The 18,839-nt window shown below is 39.0% G+C and overlaps 1 protein-coding gene across 2 annotated transcripts; it reads right to left on the bottom strand.

The window, feature by feature from the left end:
• Positions 1 to 788: 788 nt before the first annotated feature.
• Positions 789 to 18,027, bottom strand: ampd1 (adenosine monophosphate deaminase 1 (isoform M)). 2 transcript variants are annotated; one of them, XM_033628127.2, is made up of 15 exons: positions 17,891 to 18,027; positions 13,673 to 13,838; positions 13,366 to 13,516; positions 11,180 to 11,345; positions 10,827 to 11,046; positions 9,002 to 9,131; positions 8,468 to 8,662; positions 7,859 to 7,990; positions 7,494 to 7,657; positions 7,123 to 7,249; positions 5,498 to 5,661; positions 4,459 to 4,579; positions 2,634 to 2,807; positions 2,297 to 2,407; positions 789 to 1,229 (listed from the first exon to the last, which is right to left on the bottom strand). In XM_033628127.2, exons 1-15 carry the CDS (start codon positions 17,910 to 17,912, stop codon positions 1,074 to 1,076), a joined length of 2,199 nt encoding a protein of 732 aa, XP_033484018.1. In that variant the 5' UTR covers positions 17,913 to 18,027; the 3' UTR covers positions 789 to 1,073. The 2 variants fall into 2 exon arrangements, with proteins under 2 accessions (XP_033484018.1, XP_078026398.1); XM_078170272.1 differs by lacking the exon at positions 17,891 to 18,027 and adding an exon at positions 14,677 to 14,695.
• Between the last annotated feature and the right edge of the window lie 812 nt (positions 18,028 to 18,839).

The following is an 18,839-nucleotide window of genomic DNA, read 5'->3' as shown; positions in this document are numbered from 1 at the left end:
AAGTATAGAGCTGAATGTGCTAATTCAATTGCTTCAAAACACTATTAAAGCTATCAGTCAGACTAACTCCACTTTGGAAGTCTTGTAATTGTGTATTTCTGCAGCAGAATTTAAAAAAAAAGCGTACTTAATGAATCTATACACTGGAGCAAACCCAGATTATATTTTACATATTTGTTCAGTTATTTAAGACAAACAGTGGAACACAATACTATGAGCTACAAAGTGTATTAGTCTTGGACTCACCTGTAATTTTCCTTTTTAGACTTTCAAAGAAACCTCAGACTTCATCATGGAACAAGTTGTAATGTGAGCTTAATCCAGCCAAGATATAGCTAATGTTGACTTTTCCATCCCAGTATAGATTTTCAGTAATAGGTAGGGTGTGTCCTCATGAGGAATAGTAGACATCATGGAGGCTTTGTCAATAACTAATGGTGATGCATTATGCATCAGCTTAGACTAATAACTAAATGACTAATGCACATTTCACCATTCATTCTGCTGATGCAGCTAAACTTCTAAAGGAAACAACAGCCATCAGAAAAACACTTTTGGTTCACAGTGTAAAAGACACAAGGCGCCAAATAAAAGTGCATACCAAGCCTCATTTACAGTTTACAGGTCAGAGGTTATGAGGAGCATCTGAAGGCAGCAGTAGCTCTGCCAAGTCACAAAATCAAAGCAAATAGACAAAATCTTGTTGTCAAGTAAATAATGTTGCAAAGTAATAGGCTACGGATTAAATGATGGTGTGCGTCAGTGGGGCAACTACCACACAAAGACACTTGTTATTTCACATTTTATTTCCTTTCATTCTCATACATGATGTTTCTCCACATGGAACACACATACTGTAATGTACAAGTGAACTGGACAAGGTGTGCAGATGATATGCAATGAAGACAGTTCACAAAAAAATCTTCCTCCAAAGGAGAGAACATCAGTGTGCTAGAAGGTCAGTTTCTTTAAGATTCAATTGTTTAAGAGTTACTGTGAAAAACAAATGTAGAAACTTTTCTACATCACAACAGAGATAAGTTTGAATGGGTGTGAGTCAGATTTGAGAGTGTTTACTCAGACTTTATACCCTCCTTGATGAGGTTGAGCTCATAGCACAGGGTCTCATAGCGATATGCCATACGGATCTGGGCCACATTGGTCTTACGGATGTCGTTGCCCTCTGGACCCTCCTTCAGGTAGTTGTTACCCAGGTAGTGGCTCTTCTCCTGGAACATAGCAGAAAACCACAAGCATGTTTTGGTGTGCTTATAAAAACCGCCTCTATGTGGAAAATGATGTGCAATCTACATTTAAGAGCAGTCTGTACAGTGTGAAGACAGTGTCTGTGTGACTTTCAGAGGATTTGACGTGAAGCTCATAAGCGTAGAAGCACCTCCGCAGTAACTGTTTTGCACCAATAATAATGTCAATATAAAAGAAAGACAAATCTTACAGGCTCATTTATTGATGTGTTAAAAATCCAACAAGGCATCACCACATTTAACAGTCCAGTGTGTAGGATTTAGGGGGATATATTGGCAGAAACAGATTATAACATAATAAGTATGTTTTTTGTGTGTGTGTGTGTGTTTTATCACCTGAAAATAAGAATTGTTGTCTTTTCGTTTACTTAGAATAAACCGTTTATATCTATACAGGGAGTCCTCATTTACGGAGTCTGCCATGTTTCTACAGTAGCCCAGAACAGACAAACCAACACTAGCTCTTGAGAGGGCCATTGCATGTTTTCACGTAGGCTACCGGAGTTAGCAGCCCATCTGAGAAGAACTGAACAGCATCAGAAAAACACTGAACTTTAACATTAAACTGCTTTATTCAGTGGTTTTACTGGTTTTAATCACCAGGTCTGTTTGTTTTAGAGAGGAGGAGACCTCTGCAGATAATTCAGCTCACAGCAAAAACTTCCTTAATGTCTGAAAGTTAAGTTTTCAGAGAAAAAAGATGAGCACACACTAACTTATCAGAGAAAAGGTTCTGGGGTTGTGACCCATCTGCAATGAGCTGAACAGCACTGGAGAAACACTGATTTTTAACGTGCAATTGCTTTATTTAGTGTGTTTACAGTTTAAATCAGCAGGTCTGTTTGTTCTGGAAAGGAAAAGACCTCTACAGGGCATTTGGCTGCCAGTATAACCCTCCTGAACAATTAACATTGAAGGAATCCTACCTGGTGGTTCATGCCTGGTACACACCTGGCAATCTGCAGTTCTTACCACTATATACAACTAAATCCTACACACAGTTCCGTTAAGCTCTCCATCAGATTTGTTACCTCATGGGACAAGGCGCTCTGCAGAACACTGTTCCTGGAGATCTCACACATGTCGCAGGTACTGAGCTTGAAGACCTGGGCTGCAATGGCGTACTCTTCCATCAGGGGTTCCTGTGGACAGAGAGTCCGTGACTTACTCTTGGATACTCTTAGCTTACAATGCATTGTCATTCAATGCATATTCTACTCTAGTTCCATTTGAGTGTGCTGTAAATTAGTTTGTCTGCAGGATTTGTATACTAAACCTAAAATTATTCATTTGTAAATGTACACAATACAAAACTAATTATATACAGCACAGTATGTGCCATGGTCTACGCCCTCCATATGCTCACACCTTGGTGTAATGGAACTGCATGGGGTCGTCAGTGGACAGAGAAACCACCAGGCCTTTCTTGTGGAACTCCAGCAGCGGGTTCTTGGCGTATTCCAGGAACAGGCTGTTGTTGCTGAGAGGAGACATGGCGATGGGGATCTGGGTCAGGAAGTACAGGTACTGCAGCACAGGACCCTGGTGGAGGGAGATTGATAGATATGATCAGTTTGCAAGATCAGGTTCAATCAGTGACATACGCGGCCCTGCCAATAAAAACATGAAAGTAGCAGAGGACTTTAATTTTATTTTGAGAACGCAACTCATAGCCTCGACATAATAATGCCTCTGGTAAAGCAGGTGGTAGCAGTATACAACCCCAAAAAAAGAAGAAGCAGCTATGCATGACTGAAGCGAAAGTACCATGACATTTTTAGCATTCACTGATGCACAAAAGGCACAAATTGGTGTGTAAAAATTCACCAGATTGCAGGAAATGAAGTTTTTGAGGCTCAAAATCTTGGGGGGTTGATATGTGTCCTCCTAAATATTGAAACAACGCCTACATGGATGATCAGAGTGTGACATTATTTGTCAAGGCCTGGAAATTTGACCTGATTTTTGGTCTTTATTTCTGATAACACAGCAGGAAAAAAATACTTAACAGGCAGTAAGTAATGTTTTAACTCCAAGATTACTCAAAAGATGAATCTCAGCTCTGAGAGTGCACTTGACATTTCATTATCAATTATACAGTAGTCTGAATATCCCCTTACAAACATGCTCTCTTTTAAAAAATAGGAAATCAGATAAAAATTGTTGTAATAACCCTGGCAATTAATACAGCTAAGGCCTGGAGAGCAGTACTACATATTAAAAAAAGATCCAACACCTACTCCAGATCCAGGTTTCAATCAGTGGGCCTGAAAAGAAATTTTTCCTTCCAGGACCTCTTGAGGAATAGGTTCCAATGCCCTTTCATCAGATATAAGAAAATATGATATATTCAGAGAGAGCATCCTTTGGTACTTTCAGATAAGAGATTCTATCAAGAAAAAAATACATCTTTGTTAATTAGTTTTAATGCCTCCACTATAGAGAAGCAGGTCTTCGGTACTATTTTGTATGCTGGGGCTGTGACAGAAATTGGAGAGGGTAGTGAGAGATTACAGAAGATGTGTAGGAAGATTACTGGAACAATACAAAATACAAGCATCGCAACTCAAAATACTACACAGAGTGCATTTATCGCCATCGTGCCTTAAATTTAAAACAAATCCTGGTGGCTCTACTCAATGTCTCTGGTTCCAAATGAAAAAAATGCGTGCGCATCATTAATTAACATCACAAAAACCACTGACAATCTGAGCAAGAAAAACTTCATTAAGGTTCTTCAATGGATCTCCTTTAGGGCTCTCGCAGTTTGGTTGGTAGCTACACACTATAGACTGTGCTGTTGAATAAGGAGCTGCCTTGGCCAAATACATAAATGAATCTTGGGGCTCCCCATTTATAACCATCATTTATTATCATCTTTTATCATCTGCTCACACGTAATCTTGAGGATATGTTTCTGTCCTAGGCTGTTAGATGATTGGATTCACACTAACATCATATATTGACAGTTAGATACAAATTCAAATCTCGTGAAGGTAATAATGCATAGAAGTGCATTTTAATCTTCTCCTTATGACACAGCTGTGCGTATAGTATATCATTGTCATATTATACCTTGTGGATTCTTCACAGAAGTCTGAGACTGAGCTGGTGCTTAATCATGTTGAGTGAATGTACCCATGACTGCTGCTGAATTAAAGTGCTAATTTACAGAAAGAAAAAGAGGACTGACCTTCTTCAGGTTGAGGCCGTGAGAGATGTTGTCAGCAGTCATGAAGGCAGCCAGCAGATGGGTGATGGCACCGGCCTCACCGCAGTGAGGCCTGAACATGAATGTGTTCATCCCCCTCTGTCTGTAAGGCAGAAGATAAATAAGCATGGGCGGATTATGAGACAATGGTGATTGATTTGAATGATTTGTATCTCATTGTATCTCTTTATGGTCTTTTTGTGTCATAGTGGTCCTTCTGAGTCTCTTCCTGGTTTTGTGTCTTGTTGTCATTTTGGCCTCGAAGATACTTTTTGTCTTACTGAGGTAAATGTGTGTCTCTTTGAAGTAAATTTATGTCCTTTTTGGTCAATTTGTGATGCTTTGTAGTCATTATGTGTCTATTTGTAGCTGTTTGGTCTCCATTTGTAGTTGTTAAGTGTCTCCTTGTGGTTGTTTTGTGTAACTTTCTGGTTGTTTTCACATTTTTGTAGTTTTTTTGTGTCTCTATGCAGTTCCTTTGCATCTCTCTGTGGTCATTTTGAGACTCTTCCTGGTTGGTACATGTTAATTTGAGTGATGTTTATGTATGACGATGCATACACTGTCTCATTGTTTGTATGTAATTATATACCAGAGGTCTAATCAAACTTTGCAGACAAATGTATTCTGTCTGGCTGAGATTTTCACATTGCCTTGAATAAGTCCGCTCTGTGGTAGAGGTTTCTAGGTTTTTTTTGTCAGCAATTAAACAGACAGCGATTTGCTTTTGAATTTGTGGGTGACATAGCAAATCTAGCTTGCCTGGGTTGCGTTTGAATCTCATATTTTAGGAAAGTGCACAGACATCGCCCCCTTCAGTAGAGGAATCTGAAATCACTTCTCTAGTGACAAACTTTGCACAGATACAAGTCAGTTTGGTCAAGGTCAGACATTTTAGGTCACATTAACAGAAGAAAAAACACATTTTTGAGTGGAGGGGATGTTTTAATAATCATTTTCTTGCACTACTAGCTAATAGTAGAAAAGACAAAACGGTGTGTATGCAGACAAAGTTACTGACCTGCGGAGCTGGTTGAGCACAGCAATGTTGGCATACATGTAGTAGATGTAGTAGGTGTAGGAGGGGTTCTTGGTGATGTCCCACTCCTCTGGTTTGGGGCTCTTAGTGGAGAACATGTGACCACTGTGCTTGGACTCATCATCCACACTGTCAAAACCTGTCACCTACACAACAGGAGGCAGACAGTTAATGACACAGGGAACAGACAGCTCTCAGGTGATTTAACTTTACTCTTGAGAGTATTCTTGAGTGTTAAGATAACTTTTAAAACTGGTTGTATCTGTTTGTGTATTCAGCAGACATGTGTGGTCTATTAATTTGCTATCCACATGTCTCACCATGTCACATTTGTCTTAACACTTCTGAGGTAGATGTTTTATCATTTATCTCATAGCTACATCCTTAAGGGACTGCACAGAAAGTATTGTGGGAGAAGGTAAGATGATAAAAAGGTAGGGTATTCTTTTTTTTTTTGCTGAAGGAAGGGTAGTCTAACATTTTTGGGAGAGCAGGAGGGGCGGACATTTATTTTTTATTAACCCATATTTCAATTTTTATGTTTATAATATACTGATTATAAAAAAAGACATTTAAAAAAAAGCTACATCATAATGATGGTTTTTATGTGTGTTATCAGTTGTGTTTCCATCAAAATGTCCAATTTTAACCAAATTTTTAGAAAATTGGCAAAAGAAAATGCAAATTTATGCACTTTTCCATCAACTAATGCTATGTGATTATTGAGAGGTGGTTCACTGAGATCAGCAGTAAGTGGTGGTGATTCCCCAGTCAGGTGCCATTATATCACTGCAGAAGAGGAGGGCACCACAAGAGTGACAGAACTATAAGAACACCAATCAAACCTCAAACAGAGAAAACAATGGATGTATAATAACATAGAGCACATTGGACAATGAAAATAGAGAGGTTTGAACAGCTAATATTACAGCCCTGTGCTCTTGGAACAGCCTGTGTGCACACATATGCGTGTTAAAATCTATCTAGAGACAAAAAAGACATTTAAGTCACATCATTTCATAATTTCTGTATGTCATCATTTATTCACTTTATCTGTTTAAGATCAAGAAAAAACTTTTTTGTGGTATTTTGATATTTTGTTTTCATTTTCGACATTTCCACTGAGGTTTTTCTTATGCGCAAATTTTTGTTTTAAATTGCGCATACAAATAGGTGATTGTAAACAGTCAATGAGTTACAGTTTGCCATATGTATTGGATATTAGTAAAAGTAAAAAATAATAATGAGTTCACTTATTTATTATTATTTAGCAACCCTTTATTCAAAAATAGAGAGTGGCTGTATTTTCAGCAATATTTGTCAGAAACATAAAGTTTTTAGATATTTTGGGAGGGTATTACTTTTTTTTAAAGGGAAGGGTCCAAAGAAAATATTGATAATGCTGGAGGGGGCCTTGTTTTTTTTTTATGAAAAATAAAATATTCATCACCTCTTGGGCTACCCTTCCCACCCCAGTAACTTTCACACAGTCCCTAATTAATGACAGTGAAATCTGTCCTTTAACCAAGATACCATTTGGTATCTTTCTATGTCTGAACTGTAATGATCATCCCTGTTACTGCCTTTTGTGTCTGTTTCTGACTCACATGCTGGAGGAAGATACTGAGGTCTGGGTTGGACTGTGGGTTGATGGTGGCCTGGAACACGGGAAGGAAAATGTTCTCCAACATCTTGCCAAAGTGGGGCACAAAGTTCCTGCCTCTGAAGATGTCACTAAGATAGAAGAGGGGCAAAACATGTTCATTTAAATATGAATTCTAGCCTTCTTCTTCTTTTACAGCTTTTGAGCCCTCTTTTCAAGCTTACAGGGAAGTAAAGATAGATTTTTCTTTAATATCAAGTTAAGTAGAATCTATAGCTAAATCTACAATTTATCCACAGCAGGTTAAATCATTCTCCATCTGTCTCACAGCTGGGTCAAACTGTGTAGAAGAAATAATAGTGATTGAAAACTTACTAGATCCTGGGTACTTGAATCATCCATTTGAGGTTTGGGGAGTAGACTCTGTTCTTGACGAACCAGCTGGAGAGCTTGGTCCACTCGTTAGGGTTGCAGCCGTAGATGGACAGACGAGGCTCAGCATACTGGTACTTAGCTTCCTCCAGGTCAGTGGCTACTTCCTGGTTTACACAGAGGTCAAATCAGGCCTAGATCACATGATTTTGGTGCATAATAGATGATCTAGAGCTGGCATATCAGCAGGCTGCTAAACAGACAAGCTGTATAATATCTCCCTCTGGGATGTTTCATTATCAAAACCTATTTTTCTAAGACTGTTTTCTGTGATTTTTCTTGTCTATTCAATTAATATAGAAACTGACCTTAATGATGGTGGCAAAGTACTCTCCACCAAGGTGGTTCTCTGTCTTCAGGTACAGGTCACGCAGCTCACTGGCTCCTACGGGGTTGTACTTGGCATTGAACTTATCGAAGCGCTGGAAGGTTTGTCTTCCCTTCAGAGAAACAAGAAAGAGACAAGAGGGTTGACTGAGGGGATCGAAAAATGTGGAACCAAATGGTAATAATGGCAGTTTAAAAAAAAAAAAAAAAAGAAAGAAGAAAATTTGGATCTTCACTTTAAACATTTCTCATAGAGCAGATAAGGAAATTAAAATGTAAAAACCTGCTCTAGATGTTTAAATTTTGGCCTTTTTTGATGAAATATATTTATTTTATTGTCTACACACTGACTAAAAAACCCAGCAATTTTTAATATAAAACCTTTGACTGTTGCTCTCCCCTACTTTTTCCTCATTAAGCGTACTTACAAAAAGAAAATCAATACCATAGCCAATATACTTGGATGCTTTTTAAAATAGCAATGAAATGTTGATTTCTCATGTATCCTTTACATTTCATTTATAGCTGTGCATTTTTATTATCCTGTTCCCATCTAAAGCCACCAATGTTCCAACAAGTGAGTTACGTACAGCGTGCACATCCAGGGAGTCCACAGTGAGGTCATAAGGATGCAGGTTAAGGGACTCAAAGAGCTCTTTCATGGTGACCTCTCTCCCTTTGAGGTTGTGCACGACGCGGTCAGCGTCCACACGGTAAGTCTTCTTGATGAAGCGCAGCAGGTGCTTCTGGTTCATGCAGGCTGCAGCGTGGATGTGGGTGTCCACCTGGAATGGCATAGAGATGATACAGAGTGGATCATTGAGGTTTTGAGTTTATATGGTCTAATAAGTCTGCTTGGTCACAAGGGGGAGCTAAAGATACACACAAGGTGCGTGGTAGTGCAGTGAGGACAAACGGGAGAAATAGACGTTTAAACTTTAATGTATAGAATCTCATCATTCATGTACATGTGAATGTAATTGAAATACACAGACAAAACCAAATTCAATAAATGTTTGAGTACACTGGAAATACTCATATTCAGTGAACTCAAAAGACTTGAGGTTGATTTATTGTTATTTTGTGCAGCTTTTATGTCCATATTAAATGCTTTTCATGTCTACCTTCCTGCAGTTGTAGAAGTCCCTGTGGGGGTTCATCTTGAGCTCCTTCAGCTCCTCCATCTCATTCAGCATCTCATGCACATTGAACTTGGACATGAGGAACTTCAGTCGGCGGTGAGTGTAAGTCTTACTGCAAAACAAAGAGAAGCACAGTGTATTTATATTATGTCTTTATATTTTTGCACTGTTTTTAATGCTATGTACCGAAACCTCCAAGACAAATTCCTTGCAAAGTTACTCAGCAATAAAACCTTTCTGATTCTGAAAACCCTCATCCTACTGAATTGAGTACCCGCAGACACCAGAGATACACCTTTTATTATATTCTATCATTCCAATTTTTCATGACTTTGTCAATCACTTTGTTCCTTATATACAATCTGTCAAACATTTTGAAGGAGAAAGACACAAATTTTCTTGTGTGCTCTCCTGGTGATTTGAAAGGTCAGGTGTGTAGGATTAATGCTGCGTTCACACTGAATCAGGAAGACGGTAGACGACGAACTGGGTATCATTTTAGTGGATGATTAGTAAAATAAGGTGAGGCTGGCAAAGAATATGGGCAGAAATGAAATATTTTAACTTTTTGTCATCCTCTTGCGTCCTCCTTGGAATATACAACCAGATGTTTTGTAGCTCATTCACAAAAGGTGAAAACGTGGGTGAACTGGACAGTTACCGAACATTAGTGGCATTGGTGAGGTCAAACTTCTCCCGCGTGCCACGCTTGAAGGACCACTATGGTGGCCAATGAAAACCTGAAAGGCCCTTAGGCCAATGTTTGATTTGTCCCTTCTGGCCTATTGTAGAAACAACATGGTGGACACTGTGAAAGAGGACCTGCTACGTATATAGATATAAACGGCTCATTCTAAGGTAAGAAAAAAACAACAATTCTTATTTCCAGGTGATTATAAACTAATGAAAACATAGTTATGAATATTATATACCATTTCTGCCAATATGTTCCCCTAAATCCTACACACTGTACCTTTAAATACTGCTCATCCTAAAATAAGATGATGTTCCAAGTTATCTTAACTGTAACTATCCTAAGAATAATCTGTGTTTTTTTTCTTCAGATGGCATTAATAACATAACTAATAATGTTTTGAGTGGAAATGAGTATACATTTTGCTATGATGGTTGTTTCTTATTAGTAGTTTATTTGTAGGGTCCTCAGAGAATCCAGTCTATAGTCCTTGTATGTTGAATGTATTTACAGGATGAGGGTTAACACATGAGCAGCACTGTGAGGCGATACACATGCAGCTGTCAAACAGCAGACATATTTCACCATTGTTTGTAATAGGAAAATGTTGATTTGAGGCGTCTTGTTCTTTCTTGCACCCCTGCGTGGATCCCCAGGACCACAAACTGATGACTTGTGGTAACTTAAATTACTTAAGGGTCCAGTGTGTAGGATTTAGGGGCATCTGTTGGCAGAAATGGAATATTATATTCATAACTATGTTTTCACTAGTTTATAATACCATGCCGTCATGTCGTTCTACAGTAGCCCAGCACGGACAAACCAAACACTGGCTCTAGATAAGGTTATTTGTATTTTCACGTCAGCCACTGTAGTGCTCCTACATGCTTGGCACACAATAGAAGTTCTTCACCACTAGCTGCCACTAAATCATATGAACTGGGCCTTTAACAGACATTTAACCCTGGGAGTCATCCACATGACATCATTTACAAGATCTGGGTCATACAGAAATTGAATAATGGTTAAATTATGGAAGGACAACAGAGACAACTGACATATTTCAATTTTAAAGTTAGGAACAGAGAAATCAACACCTTTCAAAAGACTCACGTTGGGCCCTGTGCAATGAGAGCAATGAGGAAGTTCATGTCGTCGATGAAGGTGTTGTAGTCGGGGCAGGGCAGGTCTTTGGGCTGATGTTTGTCAGCAGCTGCAGCGTCATTGTACACATAGATGAGACCATCCTTCATACGAGCAACATAACCCAGATCCTTTTGCAGGTTCTTGGTATCAAAGGGGTCGTCACCGTTCTTTGGAGGAGATGTGAAGACTGATGGATGGATGCAACATGCAAATTAATCATCTGGGATACCCAATGGTACAGAAAACATCTAACATAAGCTCCTTTATTTAAACCCCCACATCCATCACCTTATTAAGCCTCTACTCTCTTTCCTCCTCACCTGGCTGCACCTGATCTTCATCTTTGAAGGACTCTCCCTCGATCTCACGCAGGTACTTAGAGGCCGTCCGTGGGAAGCGCTGGAAGGCCAGCCTCATGTACTTCTCCCTGATGGTCAAGGCACGGTACAGACCCTTACAGGACAGCTCAAAGTCATCCATGGTCACCTGAATAGCAGATTTAAGAGATGTTACAGATTTTGCAGGCAAAAAATACCTGTGAAAAAATATAGCATTACAACGACATGCAACTGTGTCAACATTTGAGGGATTTCTTTTGTAAACAAGATGAACTCTCAACTCATGCAACAGACTTAATACATATTTAATAATTATTTATATTTGCTTGATGAAAGGCATGGAGGCTTGATTATTAAAAATCTCTCTGATACACTGCATTCCATTTGTTCTCTGTGATATTATGCAGTATATTATTTTTTAAGTATACATGAAACATATCTTAACAAACATGAGGTTAGGCCAAAGCGAAAAAAACAATCAGCTAGCTCCAAAGTGTTTCTCTTCCTATAAATGTCAGACCCACACTCATGAAACCTAAACCCCGGCCTGCTCCAGTTGAGCTCCATTCATGGGCCTCAGTTAGTGAGAGGGTGGCTGTGAGGTCACTGACCCACAGACACATATGGTCACTGAAATTCAAAGTCTGCATCCCTGTCAACTTGACCCCAGTCAAGTTGAGGAATCTTTCATGCATGCAGTAAATATAGGTGTAGAAACTTCAGCTACTACTGCTACAGCACTAACAACATTTAAAAAGTCATGTTTTCTTAAACTCAAAGGAATAGGTTGGTTTCCAATCTTTATGCTAAGCTAAGCTAACTGGCTGCTGGCTGAAGCCTTACATTAAACAGACACATATCAAAGTAGTATCAGTCATTTAACTCTTAGCAAAAAGTAAGCAAATTTCCCCAAAAATGATTCCAGACCTGATGATGGTGTAAAGTTTCGAGAAAAGACGAGCCAGCTCTAGTAACATAGACAACCCGCTGCCGTTTGAGTCTGCTCCGTACGACAGCCATGGGGCAACACCAAAGGAGTCGTAATGAGCGACCACGACAATAGTGGGCAGACCTGATTCCAGTGTGTAGGATTTAGGGGCATATATTTCCAGAATTGAAAATGTATTGTAATAATTATGTTTTCTTTGCTATATAATTACCCAAAAATAAGAATTGTTGTGTTTTTGTAACCTTAGAATGAGACGTGTATGTATACATAGGGAGTGGGTCCTCCTCCACTAAGATTGCCATGTTGCACCCAGGTTGCACCACTATGTTTCTACAGAAGCCCAGAACGGACAAACAAAACACTGGCTCTAAATAGAGCCATTAGCAGCTAACTGTGATTGCAATGAGCAGTCTTGGAAAAAGATAGACTTTTTGATGCAAAACTGCTTTATTGCGTGTTTTCACCATTTTTAATCACCTGGTCTATTTGTCGTGGAGAGGAAGAGACCTCTGTGGATAATATAGTTCCTGGAAAAAAACTCCTGAATAACTGGAGCTTATCAGAGAAGAAAAGTGGGCACATATTTGCAGGTGTGGGGCGAGCAGCCTGTCGCGACACGCTGAACAGCACACTGATTTGTAACTGAAACTGCTTTATTCAGTGTTTTTACTGGTTTTAATCACGTGGTCTGTTTGTTTTGGAGAGAAAGCGACCTCTGTGGGTGATTCAGCTCAAGGTAAAAACCTCTGAAAATCCTTACTGCTAGATTCCACTAAATCCCCCTAAATCTTACACACTGGACCTTTTAGTCAAATTAACTTAAACTTCTTGTTAAATGTAATGGAATGATGATTGAATGGATGTTCTGCTGACTGTTGACTAAACTACGCAAATTATGTTTGGAAAGAAAATGGTTGGCATATTATCAAACTCTCCAGGAAGTTTCCTTCCTCTAAGTTTGAAAAGTTACATACCGGTAATTGAAACTTGGTTGTCAGATTCGACATGTTAAGTTATAGTTGCTTTCAAAGGTAAAAATGAAAAAAGGAGAAGGAGACTTTATTTTAAAAAAAATATTATTATTATTTAAAATATTTATTTGAAGATTTATCTTACTCTGAAAAAGTAGGTGATATTTTCTTAAAGTATTAAGGCAAACATTCACATACTCAAAGTTCACCATTAAATAAGAATGTGATGAACAGAAAATGAACAGTACCCCGGAGGCGTAGTCTCCGATGATGGCCACTCTCTGGAAGTCAGGCACTTCCAGGTAGAGGGGTGTGTCCACCTCCACTGGCACTACAGGGGCAGCAACTGACTGGACAGCGGCTGCAGGCACGGTCATGGTGCGGCGCTGGTGCCTCTTGCTGTGGATAAGGAGGGGGGGTTAGGTTAAGTGGTTGGCTTCATACATTAGCAAAATTTATGAAGTATTTGTTGTGAAACACAAGCAAAGTTCCCCTAATGATCAACATCAGCTATATTTTTGCCCATTTTTGACAATACAAAATGTCCCGTCTCACCGTCTCGCAATATCGTCATCAGTGTGCAGATGGTGGGCCATCTCTTGGTGCATGATGGGACAGTCCTCAGCCACATCAAACATAGAGATCTCATCGCGGACGTCCTCGCTTTTGGTCTCAGATGCAAAGACCTGTTCCGCGAAGGCCCGCATCTTATCATCGGTCTCTGTCAGGCACAACAAAGGTTTGTTCTGTTGATACCAGATATGCACTGTGCTCCCATCACACCATGCAGCACTGCATTAGACAGGCTGTGGCTCTGAGGAAAACCACAGACAGAACTTTCTGACTGCTAATCTATGCTGCATGAATATGACTACAGAAAAATGTATTCATGATGAATGAAAGATGCATATTCTACATCCATTATAGAAAGGCACATACATTACCTAATTTGATGTGAACGAGCTCCAGCACATGCGTTGTATACATGACCAAAGATTGACTCAGCCATTACAAGTCTGCAACTCTGACCTCTAGATTGGTCCCATGCACACAGAGGAACTAGCCTACAGTGATGAAGCACTGACACACACCTTCGGCTCAACTCATACAAATACAAAATGATAAATCCTTATTAAATATGTTTTTAACTCCAGACCCAGTTTGCCTATCATTTCTCTTTGTATATTTTGCATTTTATCATAATTTGCACCCCATCAGTCAGGGTATGGCTCTACATGGATATAAATGTGATGACTTTGATCAGAATCTATTTTTATGTTGAAAAAATGACAGGAAAAGAGGGTCCCAGGCCAAAATGACTGGAGTTATGAACCAAGCTATGAACAACAGTTCTTAAACAGGCTTTATAAGAAACACAGTGAAAGTATGAAGCATTACTTGATGGCGACTACAGACGTAACTACTCTCTAGGTCAAACTATACTTGTTACATGCATCTACTAGGCAAAACCCAAGGCTTTCTACTCTAAGACAACAATTCCAGTACGGCACATAAGACTAAAATTATGTTGGTGTCTACGTCTCAGTCTCCATACTTACTCTCTTGACCTGATTATGCCCAGCAAGAAAGAAGCACCACCCGGAAAAACATCCAAAGAAGAGAGCATTCAAAAAGCATTGGTTAGAAAGGTGTTATACATGAAGATGACATACAAACACATAAACCCTTTACTGTGTTTTACAGTGTATGTGTGACATAATGACAAATACCTTACTAATACATAACAGGAACAGAGACTGTGCCTGCACTATAATATTTATCAGTTTTTACCAATATAGAATATTACGGACGCCAATAACATCCGTGTTTGCAATTTTTTTTTTTTAATGCCGTTGTTTTGAGATCACAAGTTTATTATTTTGTTATTGCGATATAACAAAAGCTTGTTTTCTCATGATTATGGTTTAATTACATAGAAAACAAAAGCAGATTTCTCAAGATAATGAGATCATTTATCACAAGATATTGAGTTTTGTTTTCTTGAGATCACAGAATAATTATTGAGAACTGAGAGATAATGAGTGTCTGGCTCATTTTAATCACACATGATTTCAGCCTTTTGAGATCACTGTCACACCATGTCGGGGAGGATTCATAATTGTATTGTTAGACCTTGATTGAAGTAGTGTGATGCGTTGATTAATGATGGGGACTCATTAATCTGACATTTTCAGTTTAATACAGGTGCCATAGTTGTCAAGACGCTATGCTGGCATGGCACTCCTGGTCTCTGATAAACTTTATAAGTAATGAGAGGAAACAACCTTTCGTTTTCTTGTGATAACAGATTGATTATCTTGTTATCTCGAAATAAAGAAATAGATAACAGCACTTGAAAAACAATAACCAGCATGGCCATTCTTGGCTTCCAAAGGAAGACAGCTTTTTGTTTTCTCATGATAATGGGTTGATTATCTTGTTCTTGTATCTCGAGATAAACCTTGCTTTTATGAGATAACAAAACAGCTAATGGCATTTAAAAAAATAATTGCAAGCACAGCTGTTCTCAGCTTCTGTATAATATAGATTAGAAATACATGCAATAGATATGAGCAATGAAATGAGACACCACTTTATGGTAAATGGATAAGTGGGATTAAGGTAACATACAGTATAAGGATGAACAATGGAGAGGACACGTAACTGTTAAAATGAATTCACAGTTACTTTTGAAATAACAGCAGTTGGACAAAGAATTGGTAATAGCATCCTCATGACACATGCAGAGATGATTTCGTAGTCTCAGTGCTCCCCGTGGCACGACAAGGTCACAGGTGATGAAATTTCATTACTACATTGATGCCATTTCTAAAATCCTCCGTGCACGTGAAGATGCATTTCCTGTGTCTCCCTGGCATTCCTTCAATGGTTCAAACAAGTCTGAAGGTCAATTAAGTCTTGTTTGTGTGCTGCTTTGTTAACTTATAAGCATTTCCATGGTGGAGGAGTGAGTGAGCCACCTGGGAAAAGTCATTTATCAATATAAATGTTCACATTCAGTTCAGTTTTGAGTGATCTCTCTTTGTAATCCATTACAATGAACCAGAGAACCAATATTAAATGTGAACAACAGATTAATAAATGGTGTCCATTTGCACTATATCCCATCACTTTCTATTTCATATGGAATAGATGTTCATTTACCAAGATCCATAGCACTAGGTTGCATTCAAAAGTGCTTTGGAGAAAGAATATATGGTGATGTGACCATCTCACATCCATATAGTAAACACTGCACGTGAAATGCTTCACATCTTCCCCAAATTCCTTAGGAATTTCTCAACTCCATACTCACTTCCTCCCTCTGCTGTGTAAGCAAAAAGTCCACGGTCCAGGTTAAAGGGAGACAAAACAAGTGTGGTTATGTCTCAAAGCAGAAATAGTAAGAAAGTAGGTGAGCTACTGAAAAAACTGTCTTCAGACTTAGAATATTTTTGGGAACTATTACTTTTGTAGAAAATAGTTCACAATTAAGTCTGCAGCACAAAAATAAATTCAGTAAATCAACTCAGAACTAAATGCATGGCTAATCTGTATTTTGTGATTTGGATAAACTGGACATTTAATATGAGACTCGTCTGAATTTGATCAGTTTGATCATTAACACATTTGTTGTCAGCTCTCCACACCTGCTGCGGCAGATCGTAAAACAAGCCTGCATTGACTGCAAGACAACACTGGTGTGAAATCTCTGCAGTCACATCAGAGTATCACACCGAATGGAAACAATCTCACAACACAGTCTCCACCAATACCTGCTATAAATCATTACAACCACCTAAACCCTGTCAGTTATGAAATGAAGCTCTACAGGTAGCAGCTGGTTAGACCATTGCATTTCTATTTTTTACCCATTAAAAAACTCGGCATAATGTGTCATCATACTCGCCAGCTGCCCCGTGCCTGGTGGAGGTAGGCCTATAAATAGCAACCATTACAACAGCATTTTAATAGTGGGGATCAACTGGGAATTAACTACAACAGGAAACATTTAAAAAAAAAAAAAAAAAAGCTAAAAGCTGAAGTCTACATTGAGCGCTGCCTGATCACCTGTCACACTTGACAGGACTTGGAGAATCTGCTGGCAAATCACATCCATCAAACATACTCTCTTGACATTTTCCCAGCTGATACTCAATCCCTCAGTAGATTCAGCACTGACATACAACCCTGGACATTTATGATATGACTTTGAGTGCTTAAACTGAGCTGAAGAAAGGTATTTTGACCTTGGAATCACAAATTACAAAAGGTAAAATGCATTTTTATTTAAAATGTTACAATTTTAGTAACATTTTAGTCAGTATGAACACCATGTTGGAACTATGTATGCGTTTTAACCCCAATGAACCTGCCATTAAAGCTGTCAGTGCCATCCATTAGAGCGACAATGTAACACTGGCACACAGATGGGAATATATTACCTTAACAGCTAATGATATCATACACAGTAAGTGGTGTGACCCCTGTAATATGCATTCAAAGCATATTTGCAAAGTTCTGGGAGTTCTTTATATATATTTCAGCAAACAGACATGAGGTTGGTATTTTAACAGTAAAGGTCAAGTCAGTTTTTCATGTGATGGCCAAAACATTCCTTGTAAAAGCCTTACAAAAATGAGAGTGAATGCACTTTTGGTGAAGGCTGCCTCTGTTCATTTTGTCATGTAAAATAATCTCTTTAAAATGCTATCCAAACACTCTTTCTGTAGATGAGAGTGCACGTTCAAACCCATATCTGCCCATACTCACCTGGCACTAAGACTTTAGGCATGGTGACGTTGTTCCAGTGAAACGCTCCCTGAGGACTGATGAAGGGTGGTCAGCCGCTGGACCACTGTAGTAGGGAAGTGTGAAGCCCTGCGCTTGGTCTGTGGAATATTAAGCTCCTTCTGCCTCTCATGTGTAACCAGAACCTGCTGTGCCCACAGGGGACACGCCTCGACGTAACGGGGGAACTCATATGTGTCCAACTCTATTTTAAGTTGTCTATGTGCACACAGGCCTCCCTGACAGCATGTAGACAAAGAGACGGGTGTATGTGTGTGTGTGTGTGTGTGTGTGTGTGTGTGTGAGAAGGAACTTGTATTATGTAACCCCCTGATAGCTGCACAAATAGCACGGCACATGCCAGGTGGGTTATAGATAGGTGCTCATGAGTTAATCACAGTAGACCTTTCTATCTACTGCATATGCAACCGGTAAGGAAACTGTTAATGTTGGGTGAAAATGTCGAGTTTTCAGAAAGTAAGACAAGCATTTTGTTTTAAAAAGGTCTACAATTGATGTCAGGTCATTTTTTGATACCTTTGATTTTTGAAGGGGATTCATAGCACATGTGGAGTGGATTCATGGTGCCTTTGGTTGATTTGAAAACATGTATATCCATAAATTGAATCCTTGCACCTCATTTTAGGGATTTAAAATGGTGTTCAATATTGTTGTCTCTGATTTTGCTACTTTTCAATAACTTTCAAATGAAAGGGGGGCAATAAACCATTTAAAATAGTCTTCGTCATGGCTACTGAGGACAATCAGGGCTTTTTGTGTTTTTCTTTGAAGTGCAAAGATCAGCAGGGAAGATTTGCAGAATTTCTGCAGAGTTAAATACTGTCAAGGAAATACTTACCTGCAAAATGACCACTTGTGCATGAATTGCTCACTGCATGTTACCTTGAATTCACAAGGAAAACTTAGTTTT

The sequence above is a fragment of the Epinephelus lanceolatus genome, chromosome 8, assembly GCF_041903045.1.
Source record: "Epinephelus lanceolatus isolate andai-2023 chromosome 8, ASM4190304v1, whole genome shotgun sequence".
Classification (NCBI taxonomy): domain Eukaryota; kingdom Metazoa; phylum Chordata; class Actinopteri; order Perciformes; family Serranidae; genus Epinephelus; species Epinephelus lanceolatus.
This window is presented reverse-complemented; position numbering and strand designations above follow the sequence as displayed.